General features: G+C 38.9%; 4 protein-coding genes across 4 annotated transcripts; 3 read left to right on the forward strand and 1 right to left on the reverse strand.

Moving 5' to 3' along the window:
* The first annotated feature begins 1,780 nt into the window (after positions 1-1,780).
* LOC131959368 (synaptotagmin-1-like) lies at positions 1,781-5,876 on the forward strand. Its single transcript, XM_059324554.1, has 8 exons — positions 1,781-2,126; positions 3,390-3,565; positions 3,652-3,750; positions 3,861-4,028; positions 4,392-4,559; positions 4,737-4,854; positions 4,975-5,108; positions 5,208-5,876. Exons 1-8 carry the CDS (start codon positions 1,781-1,783, stop codon positions 5,415-5,417), a joined length of 1,419 nt encoding a protein of 472 aa, XP_059180537.1. The 3' UTR covers positions 5,418-5,876.
* Positions 5,877-7,083: 1,207 nt separating this feature from the next.
* Positions 7,084-15,448, forward strand: LOC131959367 (dynein axonemal assembly factor 3-like). Its single transcript, XM_059324553.1, has 13 exons — positions 7,084-7,098; positions 7,393-7,475; positions 8,496-8,602; positions 8,696-8,789; positions 8,907-9,061; positions 9,150-9,350; positions 9,482-9,604; positions 10,338-10,460; positions 10,556-10,694; positions 10,893-11,007; positions 11,179-11,253; positions 11,481-11,618; positions 11,930-15,448. Exons 2-13 carry the CDS (start codon positions 7,394-7,396, stop codon positions 12,024-12,026), a joined length of 1,449 nt encoding a protein of 482 aa, XP_059180536.1. The 5' UTR covers positions 7,084-7,098; position 7,393; the 3' UTR covers positions 12,027-15,448.
* Positions 12,241-15,251, reverse strand: LOC131959946 (troponin T, slow skeletal muscle-like). Its single transcript, XM_059325161.1, has 11 exons — positions 15,229-15,251; positions 15,106-15,119; positions 14,992-15,018; positions 14,157-14,175; positions 13,989-14,046; positions 13,784-13,900; positions 13,620-13,697; positions 13,378-13,491; positions 13,181-13,290; positions 12,376-12,466; positions 12,241-12,285 (listed from the first exon to the last, which is right to left on the reverse strand). Exons 1-11 carry the CDS (start codon positions 15,249-15,251, stop codon positions 12,241-12,243), a joined length of 696 nt encoding a protein of 231 aa, XP_059181144.1.
* A 4,583-nt stretch (positions 15,449-20,031) lies between the features above and the next one.
* Positions 20,032-22,571, forward strand: LOC131959947 (lymphocyte antigen 75-like). The gene is made up of 5 exons (XM_059325162.1): positions 20,032-20,386; positions 20,531-20,691; positions 21,095-21,488; positions 21,600-21,697; positions 21,829-22,571. Exons 1-5 carry the CDS (start codon positions 20,032-20,034, stop codon positions 21,946-21,948), a joined length of 1,128 nt encoding a protein of 375 aa, XP_059181145.1. The 3' UTR covers positions 21,949-22,571.
* The last annotated feature ends 14 nt before the right edge of the window (positions 22,572-22,585 follow it).

Below are 22,585 nucleotides of genomic sequence, written 5' to 3' on the forward strand. Positions count from 1 at the left end.
ATGTGTCCCTGTTTAGTTTAGTTAGGTATCTGTCAGAGGAAGCTGTTGCATGTTGGATTGGAGCCACTGAGGTCTCCAGATGTAGCAGTGCAAACACGTGGCACCATGCCCTGAGGATTACTGTTCACAGTGCACTAAATGTGGCTGTGTTTCATACAGTAAAATGGTAAGCCAAGGGATGGGGAGGATGGAATATCCACTCAGTGAAAGTTGTTGGTAGCTTGGCGATTGACTGTGAGGACAGCTATGCTGAGGGGATTAGTGAAAGGACTGATGCACTACAATCTCTTCAATCTAATGGATAAACACAACCACCACAGCCATGTTTCACCAGTTTAACGCACAGTCAGTTTTCCTACTCAACATAGAGAATGATTCAACATGTGTGAATTTTTAACAGTGAAGTAGCAATCTAAGAAAAGGTGACTCTACGTCTTCATTCAGAGACACAGCAACAGATGTGTGCATTCTAATATCGAGAGGAGGGGTGGAGGGATTAAACCACAACGCTGCTCTAGTGATTTGTCAGCGCTTTAGCTTTGATGGAAAAGGTTGCAGGGAGCCTGTCAGTCAGAGCCAGCAGCATATCGAAGGAACAATGGGGATGTGAGGACTACAACGGGCAAAAGAGGAATCAACAACAAATACACTTTATAATAAAAGTTGCTCCAAAAGCTCTGTCGGCATAGAGGGAATTAAAAGAGCATAACTGGTAAGTCAAATATGCATGTTCAATTTAAAACATTTCTGGACTGATTAAGAGCACAAAATCATACAAAATTATTTGCTGAGAAGGAGCTAGATTTTTAAATTTGTTTTTTCAGTGATCATTTTGTATTTGGCTTTGAGCATACTCGCTTAAAGGAGTGCTCAACCTCTTCACTAATTCAATTATGTGCGTATTATAGTTACCTCTGCCAAGGAGGTTATGTTGTTCGTTCAGTTTGTTTGTTAAGCAAATGGAAACATTTTTCCACTCAAGTTAACATATCGAGATAGGACACGGCCTTGGCGGAGGGCTGCAGTCTTCGAGTGGGCTCATAATTTCCGATGAATCTGAACAAAACAATGATTACCAATACACAGCTGGTAAGAGATACTTAAAAATGTGAAGAGATGCCAATACTGTTTCATTTTCAATCAGGACTTTCTGGTTGATGTCAAATTGTCTTTGAGAAAGTGCTCTGATTCCAACAAAACAAAATGAACTTCTGATGTACATTATATTGTAAAAATTCTATTACCTCTGGTAAGGTTCAGGTTTGGTTCATACAGAATTACGGCAAAATTATGGAAAAACTACTGGTCCGCTTTTCATGAAACTTGGTGAAATGTTGTAGCATGAGCCAAGGAAGAACCCATTTAATTTTTGAAGTGACCCAGGCAGATACAGTAATTATTTTTGACTTTGTTAGGATTGCAAGATAGATCAATAAAAAGATGAGGTTTTCCCTGCGATTTTTTTTACAATAGTCCACTGAGCTTCACCTGAAATGTCTTAATAAACAGTCTTCATTCCAGAAAACTCCAAGGGAAGAAATATTGAGGGTGGAGACCAACCCCTATTTATTTAAGCTTTGGGAATCTGGGATTTTGGATTAATATTGTAGCTGCAGAGTTTAATCCAGTTACGTGCGGAGACAGTACAGGGAGAAAAACAGGGATGGAACAAACCATGGAGTGGAAGCGTGGGTGAAGGGGCGGGGGAGATGGCAGAGAGAATGAGAGTAACTGAGGGATTAGGGTCAGCCATGTTGAGCATCTGGCTTAGAGATGTCCTATGCTCTTTAACTGGACTGCGACGCATGGACATAGGGATTACACAGCGCACATACGAAGTTGTGTTATCTCTCACTGTAGGAGCCAACATGACAGAGAACATCAAACCAACAATAACTCTACTGATTCTGATGTTTTGACAGCTGACATGAGGTTGGCCAGTATCGGGGTCCGGGCCCGGAGGGCTGCAGAGCCGTCTGAACCAGAGCCAGAGGAGGCAACAGAGCCGGTTCACCATGAGCACTCCCATTCAGAACACCATGAACACTCACATACAGAACATCACCCCAGCCACGACTACAACCACATGAAGGACAAGTTCATGAATGAGATAACTCATCTGCCAAGTAAGCCACTTCTAGACTCTCAATTTCACAACCTAATTTACATCTTTGCAAACTTTTTTATTTTTTTTGGGGTAATTATTTAAAAGACAAAATCTTATACATATCACATATTGTATTGACCAGTCTAGTCTGGCTTTCTTGAAGGAATACTTCACACTTAGAAATTACTATTTATATATCAATTGGTTACCTTGTTTGACCTTGAATTCTTGAAGAAAATTAGATTTTTTTTCTATGTCTCCATGGCTAACAAACTAAATCCTTGATGAAGTTTGGAAAGTACTGAGCATATGACTAGATAAATTGAAGTTGGATTATGCTTCATGAGTTTTGTTATACGTTTTAAACTGATGTTTTATTATAGTTTTGCTGTTGTTAAACTCAAAGTTTTGTCTAAGAATTCAAGGTAATAGGGGTGAGGAATTGATTTACAAATGGTCATTTTAAGGGTGAAGTATTCCTTTAAAGGTTTGAGATATTGGGTTGAGTTGGGCTGACATCAGACATAGTTAAAAAAATATTTCATAGAAATATGAGCTTGTTTTGAGGTTATTATACCATATACTAAGATCTTCATAGTCATGATGATAAAAAAAAACTGGAAAAAGTGCATGACAATTGTTTTTCCCCTCTAGTTAACAACTACTGGTGAGGCTCTTTGAGTAAAGCACTTAATGATGAGCTGTGCTGGGGACTGTGGTTGTACACAGCCACTCCCAGCTTAGAGTGTACTATTATCTGATTGCTGGAAAGGGTGTTGCTGACAACAGACATGCATGCAAAACAAACTGTTCCCAGATAAACGAGTGGAAAGAATTAAGGTCAAGAAATGTGGAAAAAGACCCTACCGAAAACACCACAGTTAATTTTATCAGTGATATCATGCATTATGCATACCCTCTTTTCTGTTTTTAAGTTTTGGAGAAGCAGTTTATGTTCAACAATATTGTGAAAGTGTATCTTTCTTTTGTGCAATCTCAAGGTGCAAAAGATTTAAATCTGACGTGAAAACTTTAATAAATGCTTATAGTGAGTTAAAGTGTTTTCAAGTTAAGAAATCTCCTTAAATATCAGACTGAAATTTGAGTTATTTGATTGTTTTGTTGGTGTTTGTTGTTGTTTGAGGGCCTGACTCACATCTTGTAACTAGTGTGAACAGAATGGACACCAAAGGATCCGACATCCACTCCTTTCTGTCATAATAAGCATACTCCCATTGTGCATACAGTTGATGGGTGAATTCACCTTTTTCATATGTTGCAGTTCCTGTGTGGGCAGTAGCAGCCATTGTGGTGGTGGTCCTGGTTTTGGTGGCATGCTGCATTTTCTGTCTTTTCAAGAAATGCTTTGGGAAAAAGAAAAAGCCAAAGAAAGTGAGGGAGAGGAAGACGGGTCGCCGCAAAAAAGAAAAGGAAGGTGAAGGAGAGGCTGGAGAGAAGGTATGTAATTTCACGTTATGGTATAATCTTACCTGAGCTAGATATTCATGATGAATATACAAGGCACTGGTGTTTCTGCCTGGCAGGAGGGGGAGGTGAAGAAGGAAGGAGAGGAAGAGGAGAAAGAACAGGAAAAGTTGGGTAGACTGGAGTTCTCGTTGGACTACAACTTCACAGATGCTCAGGTCGGTCCTGTGTGAAAACAGAAAACATTATCAGCTTAATCAAAGACAATTATAGTAATGATTAGAGTATAGGGACTCCGATTCTGACAATTATTGTCTTTCCTCCAAAGCTTATAGTTGGAATCCTTCAGGCTCAGGACCTTGCTGCTATGGACATGGGGGGAACCTCAGACCCCTATGTCAAAGTCTTTTTGTTACCGGACAAAAAGAAGAAGTACGAGACCAAAGTTCAGCGCAAGAATTTATGCCCTGTTTTCAACGAGACTTTCATCTTTAAGGTACCACGTGCCCAACATCGCGTCCTCTTGATGTTGTCTGTGTTGTTTGTTCTTTCTCTTGTCTTTATGTCTCTGTCGCAGCTTGTGTTGGTGTTCCAGGTTGTTGATGACATGTCTCTTTGTACCCCTCGTGAGGCAGAAGTTTGGCCTATGTCTCTACTTCCCCTCGTCTTTAGTCTTTCATTTCCTGAATGGCGTCCGTCAAGGTATCCCTCCCCAAATATATCAAAGCAGTATGTTTTTAATTGTCTCCTGTCACTATATGTTCTTTGTTGTTGTCTTGATTAGCACATTTTGTTACATGTTACAAAACTGTCTACCCTCATCTACTGCACATCCTAATGCTGTAACCTCTCTTTCTAGATCCCGTATGCAGAGTTGGGCGGTAAGACTTTGGTGCTGCAAGTTTTTGACTTTGACCGTTTCTCCAAGCATGACATGATTGGTGAGATAAAGATTCCCATGAACAGCGTTGATTTGGGCCAGCCAATGCAACAATGGAGAGATGTAGAGAGTGGAGAGAAAGAGGAGGTATGGTAAATTTTGTTGTTGTTGTTATATTGTTTGTATTTTATATTTACTGAGGAAAATATGATGTGCCTTGTTCTTAAATTAAAAAAAATATATGATTTTAAAAGATATTAAAAAAAGATGTGTTCAATTTAATTTGATGGAACATGCTGGTCATTTATAATATTTTTCTCTTAGCAAGAAAAACTGGGGGATATTTGCATTTCTTTACGGTATGTACCCACTGCTGGAAAACTGACTGTGAACATCATGGAGGCAAAGAATCTGAAGAAAATGGATGTTGGTGGTTTATCAGGTAATTAAGCTTCCTGCCACTCATCATTCACTCATATATTTCCTTTTTCAAAATAACTCACAAGGAAGTAAAACAGACCAACAAAACACGACTCTATCATGTTTCTTCCTCTTCTGTAAGATCCATATGTGAAGATTGTTCTGCAGCAAAATGGGAAACGACTGAAGAAGAAGAAGACGACAGTCAAGAAAAACACGCTCAATCCCTACTTTAATGAGAGTTTCAGCTTTGACGTACCCTTTGAGCAGATACAGGTAGGCTATGTCTTCATGTCAATTATTAATATGAAATGTAACAAACACAAAGTGTTGACATGTGGAATAATTTGATAACGTCTTTTTTTTGTCTTTCAGAAAGTACAAGTTGTCCTCACAGTGTTTGACTATGATAAACTGGGGAGCAACGACCCCATTGGAAAGACCTTTATGGGTTACGGAGCTACAGGCGTTGGCCTGCGACACTGGTCAGATATGCTTGCCAATCCCAGACGTCCAGTAGCCCAGTGGCACACTCTGTTGCCAGAAGAAGAAGTTGACGCGGCAGTCAAAGCAAAACCTCGTTAGAGACACACCTTGTTTTAGAGAGACATAATGCTGATGTGTTACTTAATGTTAATCCTAATGTTTTTTCAATGTGCATGTTCTGTTTCCATTGTGTTTCTTTTAAGATACTTTAATGTGTGTGTGTATGTATGTGTGCATGTGTGTGCGTGTCATGTACAGATCATTTTTGATATTTGGTTGTTATTCTTGTTACCTTCCCCTATTAACCTGATTCTGTAAACCAACATGACTTTGTATTTGTGTACTTTGAAAATACTTCTATGTAAATGTGCATCTTTTGTGCATGCTCATGCACGGGCCTAGTAAAATCTGGATGCGTAAAGGAAGGATATCAGTTATTCTGTTTTTTCTGAAAAGTCACTCTGGAAACTTGTTGACATGTACACTGGGCCTTTTTGCTGTTCTGTAGTGATGTGGTGCAGCAGAGTCCTGAAAAATGCTTGTTGTAATGGTTTGGATCTTTTCAAATTAAAATAAACCCATAATGTACAGTTTCACATAAATGCTTCTATTACTTTCCTGTAGTTCCTGTATTTATTAAAAAGGCAACAAACACCACTGTAAAAATAACGTTCTTAACTCAGGTGAAGGAAAATAAAAAATTAAATTAAAACCCTAATGCCACAAGTTAGGGGTGCTAACACCTAGCTAGCATTAACTAACTTGTATGACACAAACAGTCACAAACTTGGCTGATGACGTATGACTTGTAGAACTACTATAGTAATCTTCCTGTTTTAGCAACAACCATCTTTATGTCTCAGTAAAATGTGAAATATAAAAATGCCAAATACACTAGAGGGTGGCTTTAATTGTATGTTGTTACTGTTAAACTGTTAGAAGTAATCAAATCAAATCAAATCAATCAAATCAAAATTACTTTATTTATCCCCAAGGGGAAATTCAGTTAGTCTGGTAGAATCTCTTGAAGAATGAGACATCCTGATGGCTGTAGGAGCGAAGGATCTTTTGTATCTATCCGTTGCAGGACGGAGAGATACAAAAGATCCTTCGTCCACTGCTGTTTTTTTGGTCCATAAAGGTTTTGTGTAGCGGATGATCCGGGTATTTCAGGATGGCCTCGAACATCTTGACAGTGCATCTCTTCACCACCTCCTCCAGTGTGTCCAACTTGGCTTCAACCACAGAACCAGCTCTTTAGACCCATCTCTCCACCACCTCCTTTGCATCTCTGTGCCTGATGCTGCCTCCCCAGCAGACTGCAGCATAAAACAACACACTACACAGCGTCTGTGTTTAGGGACCAGTCCAACTTATTATCCAGGTATACACCTAGATAACTTGGCACCACCTCGATGTCCACCCCACAGGTATTCACTGGCTGAAGAGGGGGCTTGAGCCTGCGGAAATCTATGATCATTTCCCAAATAGCCTAAAGGCTGTAAAAATAGTAGAAATTAATCTTGAATACTAAAGCTATAGATACACAATAGTATTGTGAAATTTGCAATTATCCAAATATGTTTCGCTGTAGTAATATACTGGACTGGTGTTAAACTCTAATAAGACAAGAGGAGCATCAAGTCCAGCCATGACACCGCTAGATGGCGTCTGTCCTCCTCTGTTAGAAAGTGTTGCCTAGCAATTAAATGCAAACTTCCTTCCAGACTGTTACCGTTAGCAACAAACTTAACATTCTCATTCGTCATCAACCTGTAAGGTGAGTTTTGTTGTGCAGCCTTCGACCATTTATCCCCATATTGAGTTCAAAGATGCGTTAGTACCCCTGAGTAACAGCTTCATTGATAAGCTGACATTTTGACAAATGTTAAGCTAACGTTAATTAGTTAACGTTGGTTCTATGCTAAGCTAAGCTAACTAACTAACGGTGCTAACGGACACTCAAACAACACTCACACAAAACATTAACGTTACCTCTACTGGTTGAGCCTTGGTGTGAACCTCTGACAGTCAGGTGTCCGGCTTGGTTTGTGTTTCTTTGGCTCACATACAGGATGAGTGCTGGACGAGCACCTGAGGGCGCCGGCTGCATCACCTGGTGGGGCTTCAGTCCTGCGCGCGACCTCCTGAGCACAGGTGAGAGCTTCTTCTACTGTACACACGTGCATCAAAATTAGCCTCACCTGGCCAACTACAGCAACCTCTAAGCCCTGCTTTAATTGTTAATGCATGCATGATAATATTGATAATTCTTAACATAATTCTACTTTACTTTTTAGTTTGAGCCCAGGCTCTACAGTACTTATTATTGTAGGCTTAACAGTAATTATTCACCATCTCATTTACTTTATATATATTTATATATAATTTTTTAGGGTTTATTTTTAATCACCAATTGTGTTCTATTGTTCTGTCGCTAAACAATTTTGAACTTTTCTGCAATTTTACTTTACTGTATTTTATTTTCTATCTTTGACTTCTATCTTTGAATATTCTTGTGTCCTTTTCTGTAATGTATGCTGGACAGTATGTTTCCTTTGGATAAATAAAGTGTCTATCTATCTATCTATCTATCTATCTATCTAATAATGATCCAGTCTGTATACTAAGTGCTTTCGCTTTTGACACTTAAAGTACATGTTGTTATTTTTGTATTTTAGTATTGTCGCTACTAAAACCAATATAAGTAACCTGCAGGGCTTTAATGGAGTATTTTACAGTGTCATATTGTTATGTTTTTTATGACATTATGGTATGTATTGGATTACAATAACATAACTGAAAAGAATAAACGTTTGAAGTTAAGTGATGTACACAAAACTAGACAAATCACTCATAAACACCAACATACTCTTTATATAGTTATATCTACTGGTAGATATTTAAACAATGTAGCCTCAATATCAGCTATCACAGTCCCTAATCATATTGTTATCTATTGTTGGGCTATTACACTGAATAATAAAGTGATGTCCATCCTATTTAGCATAATCTAACATTGGCAACATTCTGATCTATTGATCATTTTAAAATATGGCTAAGGATGAGTAAACAAGACTACAAATCTGGTAGTCCATTCAATGCCAACTATTGAGGTTTTGTACCCTGCTGTGGGAGTATGGTCTGTTGGAACTACTGCATCCTCTCTGTCCCCAGGCCCTATGAGACCTAAAGGGGACACCAACGTTTTACTGGTTGGCTGTGGAGATCCACGTCATATTCTGAAGATGATTTCTGGTTTGCAGAACAAAGAAAGTCTTCATGTGAGCCTCTCAGTCTCTTGACACCCTGGAAACATATATATGTATATATATTCCACTAGGAGCTGCAAACTTCCTCTTTCTGCTTTACTGCAGGTGTGGGTGATAGAAAACAGCATGGAGGTGGTGGCCAGACAGCTGCTGCTCCTCTACCTGGCACTAGTGCCAAAGGAAAGCATGGGAGATAATGGTTGGAACAATGGAGTTTGTTAAATTATTAACCTGCTCAACAAATCTTCAACAAGTATTTATAAAGATAAATATGTCCTAACAACTTATGTTATTTTGCAATCATCTTTGTTCTCAGAGAAAACAGAGGTTTTCCTGGAGGTGTTTGGTAACAGTGAGATCCGCAGTCAGACAGAAGAAACACTGAGACGTGCAGCATCGCAGCTCTCACTGTTTGTTACTGAAACACTGGAGACAGCCATGCACCCCTGTCTGAACACAACTCTTCTCAAGGTACAATCATTTGTTGAACAAGCCTATCCTCTTTAATTCATTAAGACCTTATGACTCAAAGACTTTAATACTCTTTATATTTCTACAGTTCAAGGAGCGAGATGACCTGGCCAGGATTTTCAAGCTGTGGCTCCAGCCTCGACCTTCATCCTCCTCCTCTCAGTATGCCACCCCTATCTTAATGTCCAAAGCCTGGGATTATCGGGTCAGGCTGCACCTTGGAGCACGATACGACTCAAAGAAGGGCTGCTTCGACTGGGACCTTACAATGAAACTGCACGAGAAAGGGGTATTTGAATATTTTGTGGACTGTCTGATTTAAATTTTCTTTCTAAATTTGCCCTTGGAAATACTTTTTTAGAAGAAGTTGCAAGTCTGATGAGTTGCACTGACGGATGGACATTCTTTTGGTATCTGCAGTGTGGTGTCATCAACAAACATCAGTACGCACAGTGGAGGGAACGGGGATTGGCTTTCCAGATGAGGGAAGGCGACTATAAAATAACCAATCCAAGTCTGCTCTCTTCAAGAGTGTTCAGTCAGGTAAATGCTTGTCTGTTGAAGTCGAAGTCGAAGCAAATTTTGAAGCAAAATTTTGAAATGTTGCAATAAAGAAAATGCGAATTAGTGACGTTTTAATCAACTGGTTGAGAGCGAATAAACAAAGCTGCATAAATGTACTTTCATCAGAAGATGGCAGTTTAGGCTAATACATCAGTAAACAGTAGAAGAAATAGAGATTGCACAAGAAAGAAAAAACAACATCAAAAAAGAGGTTGCTAATCGGACAACTTCGGCCACCCACGAGAGAAGATGGAGAGAAGTCTTCAGGAAATTAATTCAATTGGGCAACTAACAATTGTTCTTTCATGCGGAAACAGCTGATCAGTCATGTGAGTTAAATGTTTGCTGTGTCAGAACGTCAGAAAAATCGTTTCCATCTCCATTTTAGTGCATTAACAATTTTTTTAAAAAGACAGAAAAAACCTCAGGCAAGTGTAAAAATGAGTTATGCGCATTTTCAAAAATTTTATTGCATTTTGGTTTTCCATCAAGCTTTTCTTATGTGAATCTTTAAAATGTGCATAGGTATTCGTTGATAAAAACATGACTATAGACAGTATAAAATAAGTGGATTCTCAGTCACATCCAATAACAATGTGGTGATGGCCATAATGCCAAACTCAAGGTTTCAAAAGAAGTCCACAAACCAATGGATGGCACAGTGGCCACTTTTTTTATACAGTGTATCCGAACTTTTTGTGATTCTGGACAGAAAGGGGACAAAGTGGCAGTCAGGGGCTACTGGGGAGACATTGTTTCCAGCCCTTACCTCTCCTTTGGCATTGAAACTGATGACACAAGCCTGCTGAAGACACAGAATGGGCAACACATCAAGGTAAAATACACAGTATGTTAGATAATAGTTCCTTCAGCTTATAGTGACAAACATATTAATGCCTGTCCATTCCTTTCTTCCTTTCACACCCACAGACAGCCCAGGATATCTCCTTTGCAAATGTACAGGAATTGTTCCAGTCCCTGTCCAGCAGACGGGGCTGCCCCACCACTTCTCAGTCAGAGGCAGAGGAGCCATCCCAAGAGACTGACCCAAAATCTGTCACCATTAATGGTAAATGGCTGTAAACCAGAGCAGGCATGTGGCTTTCAATGATTTATGTTGATGTTTGAAAACATTGAAGAAATGTAAATGGGAAGTGGGTCTTTGCAGCACATGGTAGATTACTTCCCGTCCTTTCATAGCCTCTTTCGATGTTTAGCAAAGAACTGTGAATGAAACTTGCAGTGAATTTTCTCAAATCCTCTTCAGAGTTGATGCATTTAAATGGGATCTCTGTGACCTTCCTGCCTATGGACTCACTTCACAAACTGCCAGAAAAACAGAAATACGCACACTTCTTTAACACCATCTACTTTTCTGCCAGGTGAGAGTTTTCCCCCTAAATACTGCACATATAATATCCCAAAATAAATAACCCATATTCTATTGCAGTACAAATATAGTAACATACAGTCACCTGGACTGCAGACTACCGATATGACTGCTGACCATGTTTCATTTCTGTTTTGTTTTCCTCTCTGTCACTGCTGTAAAGCTGCGTGCACCAGTTGGGCCCGACGATGAGACAGATTGCAGCACCAGACGCTGTGCTTGTCGTGGAGTTGGCCAAGTGAGGGTTTTTATAGTAACAGGGCTTGTTACCATGGTGACAGTACAGTCACCAAGAGTACAGTGACTATGCAATGTTATTCACAAGTGGATTTGCTTTTGTGTATCTGACTTCTTCGTGTTTGCTCCATATCACATCTGTCAGTCCACTCATAGAAACTTAATAATACCTGTAAGCCAGTCGTTGTTTTAAAGTTTAATTTATGTGTCTGTGTGTTTGTAACTCAGGTACATTCTGGATCTGAACAAAGACCAAGAAGCAGGCTTTGCAAAAAAAGTGGCGAGCATTGCTCTGGAGGCTGGATTTGAGCCATGGCGTGAAGGGAAGAATGATGACGTCCAGGCTGTTTTCACACCACAGAGGAAGTAATTTTGCCCCCATTGTCGGCAGCTTTACCTTCACAATATGCAACAATCATCACAGTTATTTCTCAACATCTCATGCAGATCAAATGTATTTTTCCTTCATAAGGAAGTTAACCATATCTCAGATGTAACTTATTTTTATTTGTAGCAGCTGTGAACTTTTCAAGGAAAATAATAGGGTTCCTTCTCAATTTGAATGTCCATTTTATGAATGTATTTCAAGAGATGCCACAGAAAATCTTTGCAAAATTGCCGTAATCTTCCTGAAACTAGTGAACCATCTTCTTCTTTCATTGTGCCTCCTGTGCCAGTTCACTTCCAGCGTCCTCCGACCTTCCCCTTACCGTGGACTTTTTTGCTGTATTGAGACAAGAAAAAAAAGCACATACAGATTATGAACAGCTGTAGTTTGCACAGAAAGTGTGACTGATTGACAATGAGTTTATGTTCATTATCTGAGATGTCCTTTCTGTGCATAAAGTGGCAGAGTGCTGTGAGTTTCCTGTGTCATTGCGACTTTTGCCATCTGTGGTCTGTTTGCATAGTCGATGCAAAGTAGCTGCATACAATGCTCTACAGGCATGAAGACTGTTTCACGGTAGATTGTGACAAGCAGAGTGACTCACAATTTCTGAGCATGTTGGATTCTGTTCAGGAGGACGTTGATCTGGGGAGAAAAAAAAGAAACGTAATCTAATGTCATAAATAAGCCATTTTTAGAACAGCAGTTTTGTACATTCTCAGCTTAACAGCTCACCTCATACTTCTGCCTCTTCGTCTTCTCAGTCAGGTCAAACTTCTCTGACTCCAGCAGGTAAATACATTCCCACATCTCCTTGGCTCTCTCTCTAAAACACAGCAGCATTAGAAATGAAAGATGACAGAAATATGCACAAATATTAAATATTTTACTGTTTTAGGCAGCTTTTATTGATATATGCCAGGCTTACCAAGCTGGCCTTCCTTCAACATGGAACTAGTTTTCTTGAACAATTTATTTAAAATGTACCCATATCTACTAGCAACTCAAATAAATAAAAATGTATTACAGGCGACATTATGTTCATTTTAAGGTTCATACTCATATTTAGGGTTTGTACAACAAAATGTTTACATGCTTTGGTGTTGAAAAACCACATTATTTTTCTCATACTGTCTGTTTAAATGTACCTGTATTCACCCTCAGTCTTAAATGCTTCGTTTTAGTGCCTGTCTCTTTAAGCCCCCATCCTGAGAAAAGCTCAATCTGCTCTGATTGGTCAGTGTTTCTGGGTCTTCTGCATCTGCACTCTTAGTGTTTCTGCACCATCATTGCAGCTGGGGAATGACTGTAGCAGCACTTTCTATGTGTATATAGTATAGTTGTGACATCACATCCTTGTAGAGGTTGTGATCACTCGTTTAAAAGGCACAATTTCTGAATACAGGGTGTGTACAATTCTCTTCATGGATTAGGCATTTTGATACCTTCACATATTTATAAAGCACCTAGACCTGTTTAACGGGCATGAAAAAAATCCCACGTTTTAAAATATGGGACCTTTAATGGGCCTTTAACTGACCTCAGGCCGTCCTCTCTCAGGTTCTCAATTGCCAGGGGCTTGCGTCTCTCTGCCAGGGTCTTCTTCTTGATTTCCCTTGCAGTTTGCTTTTTGCCTCGCCTTTGCTCTGCCTGCAGGAAACAAACACTTTCTAGGAGGATCAGACACACATGAACTCTGAAATCACACAGTGACACATCTGCCTGTAAATGCATTACCTTGGCCAGGAACCCTCCAAAGTGAGCCCCCATGTTGGAGAGCACTTTCTTCTTCTTGGCTTCATCCTCTGCCCTCTTCTTCGCTTCTTCGTCCTCTTTTCTCTGCCTCTCCTCCTGAGGAAGTCATCTTCAGATGATTACTGCTCTTTATCATGCTTAAAGACAGAATATTGTAATCTGAGCAGATTATTTATATTTATCGATTAAAAAACATACATAGAATAATGTAAAATGTCAATTACCGCAATCCGTGTCTGTCTGTCCCGCTCTTTTTCAGCCCTAACACGCTGCTGCTCAGCTCTCTCTGCCCGACGACTCTCCTATAACAGAAAAGCGGGACTTTTAGACAAATACATGAGACACGAATGGACCAACAGTTGGGAAAACATCATGGAAAGTGCTTTACAATCCTGTCTTTGAGTCCAATCAGCTCCTCTTCCTCTTTCTTCCTCTGCTCAAAGTGGACATCAATCAGAGTCTGCAGCTCCAGCAGATCTTTCTCCATCCTTTTCCTATGGATATCCTTAAAGGGATCAGTGCACATCAAGATTATTTAACAGCTTGTTTTTGCGCTGTAATTGTTCCATTAACAACATCTTGACAGAACATACATCAAAGTCAACCCTCTCTCCCTCCGGGATTTTGGGGGCAGCGAGCTGTGTGACCGGCCTGTAAAATACCAAAAACGTGAAGCCATATCAACATACACAATTTATACTTCTTAGTCGTAAAATATGACAATACTTATTTGAATGTATATAATTTCCACTTCCTCTTACTTGTATTTGGGGCGTTCTTCTTCAATATGACAGCAGAACAGCAACAAAAAAGTGAATCAATTCATTTTTTATAAACAGGAGTTTGAAAACACAACATAAGCAACAAATTCAAGTTTAACTCTTTAGAGGCAGGAAGGGTATTTTAAAGGGGACATTCTAATTTTCATGTCCATGCATTTTGGGTTTCTACTTGAACATGTTTACATACTTTAATGTTTTAAACATATTTTTATCTCATACTGTCTGAATATTAATGTATTCACACTCTGTCTGTTTTGGTGCCTGTCCCTTTAAGCCCCCCATCCAAAAGAGCCAAGTCTGTTCTGATTGGTCAGTGTTTTCATGTGTTCTGCATCTGCACTCTCTCTCTGCACCGTCATTGCAGCCACTCTTGCTGCAACTTTACAGAAGTCCTGACAGCTTGTTTAAAGGCACAGTTTCTGAATACGGACTGTGTGTATTTTGATACATTCACAACTTGTATAGCACCTGTATGTGCAATATGGAAACTTTAACACTTTAAAAATCCCGAGTTCATCGCCACTGTTCATAACCAAGACCTGTTTATTGTTCCTTAAAACATGTACTACATTTGTGCTCTTATTGTGCAGGGGAATATACGATTAGATCCATTTAAATATATATTCAAAGTTCCTGTGTTTTACTATGCAAATGATGTTGGATATTTGCATAAATATGTAAACACTGGATAGCAACAACTCAATATTTGCATTTTGGAAGGTTCTTCTGTGCTTTCACTGACAGGCTTCTGTTACAGCTTGTACTTGTTATTTCAAAGATTTTAGTCTATTAAAGTCCATCATCACAGTCTCACCTCCTTCTCCCTGCTCCTCATCTTCTTCTGGAGAAAGAAAGAGTGACACAGTGACTGAGATAAGAGAAACGATTAAACTGCGGCTTTACTAAATGAAAGAGTGAATGTCCTTACCTTCCTGATGACCTCTAAAAAAAAAAATGAAAGAATACATCAGACCTAGCAGAAGCTTGTGAACTATGCATGTAGAAAAGTTCATAAATGAGAAAAAAGGTAACCTGGACCGGATTGACTCACCCGTGATCTTCAAATTCCGACATGATGACACTGGAGAGAAAATCATAAATACAAAGTCTGTGTCAGTATTAGCCCAATATATGAATGAAACAAAATGTTGTAATTACATGGAGGCAGATGAGCAGAGAAAATTAAAAAGTTTCCTCGTCACAATTCCTTGTCAGCTCATGTCTGTGAGACTGTAATTGGGACAAAACAGTTTTTTTCTGAGTAAGTTTGCTGCACTTTATGTCTCTCCTCTATTTGCTGTACAGTTAAAAAACATTTTAGGACAGTCATGTCACTTAATGATGACACCATTAAAGCAATTGACTGGAAAATGTCCACATCATCATTGTTCACAGAATCCAACATACATTAGCAGTTTCTAAATGAAACAATTGGCTGTGGGGGGGTCTGCATGAGCACACCCATCACCATGTTACAGACCTGTCAATCACAAGGTAGCCACGCCCCAAATCATATCCTGCTTTATCATGTATTTTCTTCTATATTGGACCATTGTTTACACAATCGACATCATATTGTATTGAAGAGGGCTTGAAATGAGTTGTTGAGACAATAATCTTGCCACGAACATTTTTACTGAGATAATAAATCCAGTGAGAAATAGTCTTGTTTTGAATTGAGATAAATAGGACTGGACTTCTTTGCAAATGCTGTTGCCGACCCCTGTTGGATATTTTTAAAGAATGCAGGTTTAAGGAACTTTCACATTTGCTTCACTGCCTCAGACCGGGAGGTTTGCCGCCTAATTACGACCCATATTTACATTTATTGTTAGGCGGTGACTTCTAGTGGCTATAATAATTATGACAGGCGCAAAGGAGGATGTCAAATGATGTCGTGGATAGGTCAAACATACATTGGACTTTGATCCAGGAGACCACTGTTTGTATGCCGTGTGAAGCTTATTGGAATAAAGTAAAGTAACAAATGTACTTATTTAAACCCAAACCATGATCTTTTCCTAAACCTAACCAAGTCATTTTGTAGCATGAACCTAGAACTAAAGGGTAAGAACAAATGTGGTCGTATGGGTTGGAGGACACGTTGGTTCCAGATGGCTGAGATTCAATTATTCTTTATTAGTCATTAAAGATCCTGTCTCCTGATGTCAAATAATAGAACAGTGGACGCATTTCAGCATTTCACGTTTAACACAGGCCAGTGCTCTTGTTCAAAGAATAAGATAAAGGGGAAGTCCGTTTGTAGCTAATGATCTAGGAATAGAAGAAGGCAGAAGAACAATAGGCCAGACGAGTGTCCTGTTACCCAGGATAAGAGTGAGGTATCAGCTGGCCAATCCCTCTTGTTTAATTTGATTTGGAGAGAGAGAATGTGGGATGGAGAGATTAAGCTGGTCGGCTGGCTGCTATTAACACCAGCCAAGTCCTCTATTATCATTTGATCTACTCGCAGTGTCACTGAAGGGATATTTAAATGTGTGGAGCCTCGTAAATATTTTGGCATTTCTAACCATTACTTCAGCAGCATATAAACGTATTTGAGTGGGTCTTGTTAGAGGAGATATAATATTATAAAGACTTTCTGATGAGCTGCAGTTAAACCGAACAAGAAAATTGGTTTCTTAAATCAGCAATAGACTAATTTTTAAAACACTTTATTCAATGCAATCAACTGGAAGGCCTCTCAGACCGGCTGTCCTTGAGTGTATTAACACGGCAGATCAAACACCGGCCGCCCAAGTCTCTCAGATCCCTCCATCGTTAGTTTATAGCCAAGATCTCAGAGCATGAGCATGTGAATCTGAATAAACACGGGCACGTTGACAAAAGGCAGATGAGGGATTGGAAGAGGAATTCATCACATCGCTTTACTGTTGAATGTTTCTGATCAAACAGACGGACACAGAGGCCAAGGGCACCAAGAATAACTTTCACACCTTTACCAGAATCCACCTGAATTTAATTGTAATTTAGTTGAAATCCCAATGTTTTCAAAGATACCAAACACAGCATTGGATTATATATTTCACTCAACATGATAGTGCTTTCATGAGGAACAAGCAGGTACTGAATATGTTGTCTGTGATGTTATACCATGAAAGAAAGCTGAAGAGGAAGATGTTTAGTCATTCATTTTGAGTCGGCCACCTGATAAATGATTCCAATATTCGCTCATTTTTTAGCTCTGTTATTAAGACTCTAACTACTCCCATGGGAAATATCTGCCTCTTTAGCTGCTGCATGTTCCCCTATGCTCACAAACTAACATCATTGCTAACTTTGTGTCCATCTATGTATTGGTGCTGGGCATATAGCTTAAATTGAGTTTTAATGCTGCATTCAAATGCAGTTGAAGCTAGATGATACATCTTGATGACTGACGGTACAGAGCAGTATGGACCCAAAATAAACATACTTTGCTGTGATTTACTGCATTTGCCATTTGCTTTGTATTTCCTGCAACATTTTGAGTGATATTCACTTTATGCATACAGAGTTTTGTCATTCATGTTGTCTGGCTTGTAAGATGCATTGATCTTGTATGTAAATGCAAAAAACACCATCAGAGGGTTGGTGGTTTTTTTGCTCCAGTGGTGGGAGAGGAATAAAACAGTAAAGGTGTGACCCAGAAAAACACAACAATTAACTTAAAGATGCTGAAAGACACTATGTGCAACCCTCTTAAAATACACATAATTATTTGATCAGCTTTTATTATAAAAATATTGATTATAGCAGCTTTAAGCAAATGCTTTCACTGCCTTGAAATTCATCTTACAACATTGTAATTTGTTGTTGTGTCAAATGTTTACGCTCCCTAAACAATATGACTGCATGTTATCAAACCAACTACATACACATAGCTCTATTCTGATAGTGCCACATAAAGATCCAGCTAAATATAATGGAGTCACTGCTTCTAGTTGGTCACATAGTTCAAACATTACAACAGCGTAAGAGAATAAACACCTTTCAGAAAGAAAAAGCAGTGTAGAGGAAAGTCAAAACACATACCTGAACTTCAAAAGGACGATTCACTGATGATAAAAACAAGTGGAGTAAAAACTAGAGGGGAGACAGAGCTTTATATAAGGGGTCTTCTAGGGTGACGGCGAGGGGACTTGGAATAAAACGTGTGCGTGTGTAGGTCTGTCTGTGTGTGTGTGGCAAAATTTAGAAAAGAAGGACAGGGGACTGTATGCGGATTATTGGTGGCTTTTGGGAGCATGAGCTCAAGTCTGACGGGCAGGATAATGAGCGAAGGGTTTGTTGATGACCTCACAGCTGAAACAAGAGACACAAAGACAGATGGCAGAAGACAAACACAGACAGAGGAGAAAGAATAAGAAGGAAAAACAATAACAATTTCTCTCAGGACGCGAAAGAAATCCTGTGTACATTCCCAAAATGGATGGATCTATGTGGAAACCGACATTATTATATGTGAGCTAGCTAATTGCAAAACTACACCTGTGAATGCAAATAAGCCCTTGCAATGATCAAATGCAGACAAAATTTCCATAAAGACAAATATGAAAGCACTTTGAGAAGGACTGAAACACAACATGCATGAAGAGAGAGAGAAAGAAACAATAACAACCTGCACTTTATTTAACGCTCACGAGGGAACGTCTGTGCATCAGGTAAGATCAAATCTGGTCTTTTTTTAGACTAATTATCTTAAAATGTAATTGTTTCTGGGAAATAAAAACATATATATGTTTTGTAATATATCTTTATATTTTTTAAATCCTGTAGTTATATATTTTCATGCTTTAAACCCTAAATTCAAATTATTATCATTATTATCTTTTTTTTATTAGTTAGCGATAGCACAAATAAATACCATAAATTTGTGTCAACCAATAGATTAAAGACACAACTAACAATTATTTTCATTATTGATCAGTCAGACCACTTTCTCATCTATTCAGTAAATATTTTGGTCAATAAAATGTCATAAGTTGTGTCCATCACATTTTACCTTTTGACATCATGAAATATCTCTCTTCTCCTTCCAGCAGTCCAAAGATATTTAGCTTTAAATTACTTAAATTATTAATGTAGTATCAAAATATTAGCTATTTCATTTTCTCTGTTTGAACTATTCAATCTAATAATCATTGCTTTCTGAGATGCTCTTCAGATGTTTGCTGTTAATGCATTATCCACGTCCACATTTAATTTAGAAAACAGAGCAGCAACTCAAATCAGCAATTTATGAAAGGTATATTATTGTTTTAGTCATTTTATTTCTTATGTTGAAGAACTTGTTTGCTTTCTCCTTTTCTGGCTTATGTAACAATAAAGAAATAAAGTTACTGAAAGAATTTAGTACTTTTGTTAAAATCTGTCTTCTACGGAAGCAGAGCAGGCATGCTTGCAATTTTTTTAATGCTGTTATTAAGATTACAGGTTAATTATTTTGTTATAAATAAAAAGTAATTGCAAGCATGGCCTTTCCCTGCCTCCGTACTTTTCTACTAATGCGATCAATTACTGTATAGTATTTATATATATAAATTGTCTTTCTCAAACATGATTCAACTTGTAGCCTCATTAAAAGCTTTTACCTGCACTGAGAGGTGTATCACTAGTGTTCAAATACTTTAAAGGGACAACATTTTAAACAAGCACTTGAGACTTTAACTTTTGTTTGATTTGATTTTTTTCCTCTTGTTTTCTAGGAAAAATATGCACCATCTGCTGATTTTGCTGCTTGCTTCAAGTAAGTGTTTTTCTGTTAAATGGTATAACAAAAATACACGTTCTAACCGAAAAAACTATTTTATTTGATGTTTCGTCTGCAGGTTGCATCCCTTTGGGCTCAAACATGCATCGAGATTATTATGTGATAAACGAGGCTAAGAGTTGGGACCAGGCCCAAAGTTACTGCAGAGAGAACTACACTGACCTCGCTACCATCGGCAGCCATGACGACATGAAGAGGTTGGTGGCCGTGACTGAAGCCAGAGGCCTCACAAGACAAAGCTGGATCGGTCTGAGGGAGACCGGGGTGGGGTCCTGGCTGTGGTCTGCAGGGGAAGCACAGATCGGTCACGGGTTAGCTGAATACACTAACTGGGCCGGTTCACCTGATTCTTCTCACAACTGTGGAGGCATGAGGGCTGATGGGAAATGGCTCAGTGCTCTGTGTGAAACAACACTCCCTTTCGTCTGTCAAGAAGGTAAGTAAGACGGCTTTAAATTGACAGTGAGTGCCTTAGATGGTTGTTATGACCCTGACAGAGCAGAAATTAATCTAGGGGAATATAGGGAGGCAACAATTAAAGCAAAGACCAAAGGTAACTAAGGACCGTCTGCAATCGCAGGGATTTATTCACAAAATGCATGTATCACAAAGAAAAGGCTTTCTCAGAACGAGACGACACCGGCCAGAAACGTCCACAACTCACACACCGCACACCACGACCCACTGGCTGCAGGAGCACTCTCCTCACTGAATCAGCCGGCTGCTGTCAATGGCCGAGAGGTAATGGGCGGTACCTGAAAGGACAGAGAAAAGAGAAACAAAAAGCAACAAGCCATACACAGGCCCGTAACAATGGTGCTAGGTTTTTTTTAAGTTGGCGGCTTACGTTAGCACACTAGCGCTAGCCCGTACCAATCACACAGCAGTTTAACAAATCAAATAAATGAATGATACACTTTTTAGTTGGTCTCTTTCAATGGCACCGAGTTGGTCTTGTTGGTCCGATTTCCCAGTGGAAAACCAAAGAACAGTTTGAATTCTTCTACACCGTCTGAATTGTCTTTGCAAACACCCCCCTGCTGGCCAGTACAATTAAAAAGTGTCTTGTACCTCTCTTAACTTTATGAAAGTGCAATACTAAATGACTGGAATATCTCTTTAATGCACCTTTAAGTGCATGTAGCAACTCTCTTCAAACCTTTTAATCTTTACAATACCTTTTACAATATTCACAGACGTGGGGTCCGGTGGATTGACTCTCATTCTTGAAGAGAAGTCATGGAGGGAAGCCCAGGAGTACTGTCGCCTAAATGATGCAGACTTGGCCAATGTGAGGAGCCAATTTGAGAATCAGGCGTTACAGCAAATGATTAATGAAAATGCGTCCTCGCTGTCTCTGGTGTGGATCGGTTTGTTCAGAGATGAGTGGGAATGGTCGGACCACAGCAACAGTTCCCTCAGATACTGGGAAAAATCTCAGCCAAATAATGACGGACACTGTGCATTGTACAGCCCTTCTCAAAAGAAGTGGTTTGACAGAGGGTGTACTTCCGAGCGTTCCTTCATCTGCTACAAAGGTGATCACATAACATCTGTAACAGTCTAATTCTGTCAAGTATACATTTTTCAAATTTGCTCTGTGCAACATGGCCAAAAGTATACTTGATGTTTTATTTCTGTTTGTTTAGCCAGAGAAGAAAGAAAATGGATTGTGAGGATGGAAATGAAGTCAAATGCATTCTTAAAGTTCAGTGACTCTGTTGTGAGCAAAGCCATTTTGAACCAAGTAAGTTAGAGTGCAGCAGATTGTAGTTATTAAGTCGTCTTCTCACAAACAGTTTACATGGGCAATTATAGTAACACAATAAGCTCATTTGAATTAAGGTGTTTTGTTGTTGTTTGCTTTTGCTTCCACAGATCCAACAAAAGTTTGAGGTGATCATGCTTAAGTGGAGAGTCCAACCAGATGGGAGGATTTTCCATAAAAAAGAAGAAAAGAAGAAAATCAATGAAGCTTGTTTGAATAATTTGAAGTGAAGTTGCCACGATGAAATGACCTGCAGTGAAAAACAAGACATAATAGTTACTTTTGAGTGTCTGTATGGGCGTGTTAGCATTTAGTTAACCCTAGCATTAGGTAAACAGAAAATAATTATTAGAATTAATTATACACAGGCCATTACGTTTCTTGCAGTGCACACAGATATTATTCATATAATACTGAGGCTAAATTTAAGTTTCGAACACTCTTCAATGCTCACTCTTGTTTATCATTAACATCTGTGCTGTGTCCTTTTGCAGAAACAATATTTAAAAAAGATCCATACATTTTTTCCTACATAACAATCAAAGCCTTCGAGCTTCATCTTAAAAGACCGTCGTCCTTTTGTGGCCCAAGAGGTAACTGCGCATTATTCATGTTTAACATTAAGTTCTTGATAAAAATATAATTTTTTTTTAACAGTAGGATTCCTTTTCTGACATAAAAAAGTATGTTGTTTATTCAATTTGCTGTTTTTTGCTTGGTATACTTGTTTTTTTGTTTGTTTATTGTGATAAAATCTAATCTAAGGAGCTGTGCAAAATCTGATTGTGTGATGTCCTCTGTAGAATTGCATTTTGGGTAATGTAGTCACCAGTGATAGAGAAGAACACAGAATAAAAAGAGATGTTT

This window comes from Centropristis striata, chromosome 21 (assembly GCF_030273125.1).
Source record: "Centropristis striata isolate RG_2023a ecotype Rhode Island chromosome 21, C.striata_1.0, whole genome shotgun sequence".
NCBI lineage: Eukaryota > Metazoa > Chordata > Actinopteri > Perciformes > Serranidae > Centropristis > Centropristis striata.

Coding starts and splice junctions, on each gene's coding strand:
- LOC131959368 (XM_059324554.1), top strand. CDS start 1,781: ATGCTCTTTAACTGGACTGCGACGCATGGACATAGGGATTACACAGCG. Junction 4,029..4,391: donor ACGAGACTTTCATCTTTAAG/GTACCACGTGCC, acceptor CTCTCTTTCTAG/ATCCCGTATGCAGAGTTGGG. Junction 4,855..4,974: donor GGATGTTGGTGGTTTATCAG/GTAATTAAGCTT, acceptor CTCTTCTGTAAG/ATCCATATGTGAAGATTGTT.
- LOC131959367 (XM_059324553.1), top strand. CDS start 7,394: ATGAGTGCTGGACGAGCACCTGAGGGCGCCGGCTGCATCACCTGGTGG. Junction 10,695..10,892: donor AAAATCTGTCACCATTAATG/GTAAATGGCTGT, acceptor AATCCTCTTCAG/AGTTGATGCATTTAAATGGG. Junction 11,008..11,178: donor ACCATCTACTTTTCTGCCAG/GTGAGAGTTTTC, acceptor ACTGCTGTAAAG/CTGCGTGCACCAGTTGGGCC.
- LOC131959946 (XM_059325161.1), bottom strand. CDS start 15,251: ATGTCGGAATTTGAAGATCACGG. Junction 13,492..13,619: donor ACAGACAGACACGGATTGCG/GTAATTGACATT, acceptor TGACTTCCTCAG/GAGGAGAGGCAGAGAAAAGA. Junction 12,467..13,180: donor CTGAGAGAGGACGGCCTGAG/GTCAGTTAAAGG, acceptor GCTGTGTTTTAG/AGAGAGAGCCAAGGAGATGT.
- LOC131959947 (XM_059325162.1), top strand. CDS start 20,032: ATGCATCGAGATTATTATGTGATAAACGAGGCTAAGAGTTGGGACCAG. Junction 20,387..20,530: donor CCCTTTCGTCTGTCAAGAAG/GTAAGTAAGACG, acceptor CTGCAATCGCAG/GGATTTATTCACAAAATGCA. Junction 21,489..21,599: donor TTCCTTCATCTGCTACAAAG/GTGATCACATAA, acceptor CTGTTTGTTTAG/CCAGAGAAGAAAGAAAATGG.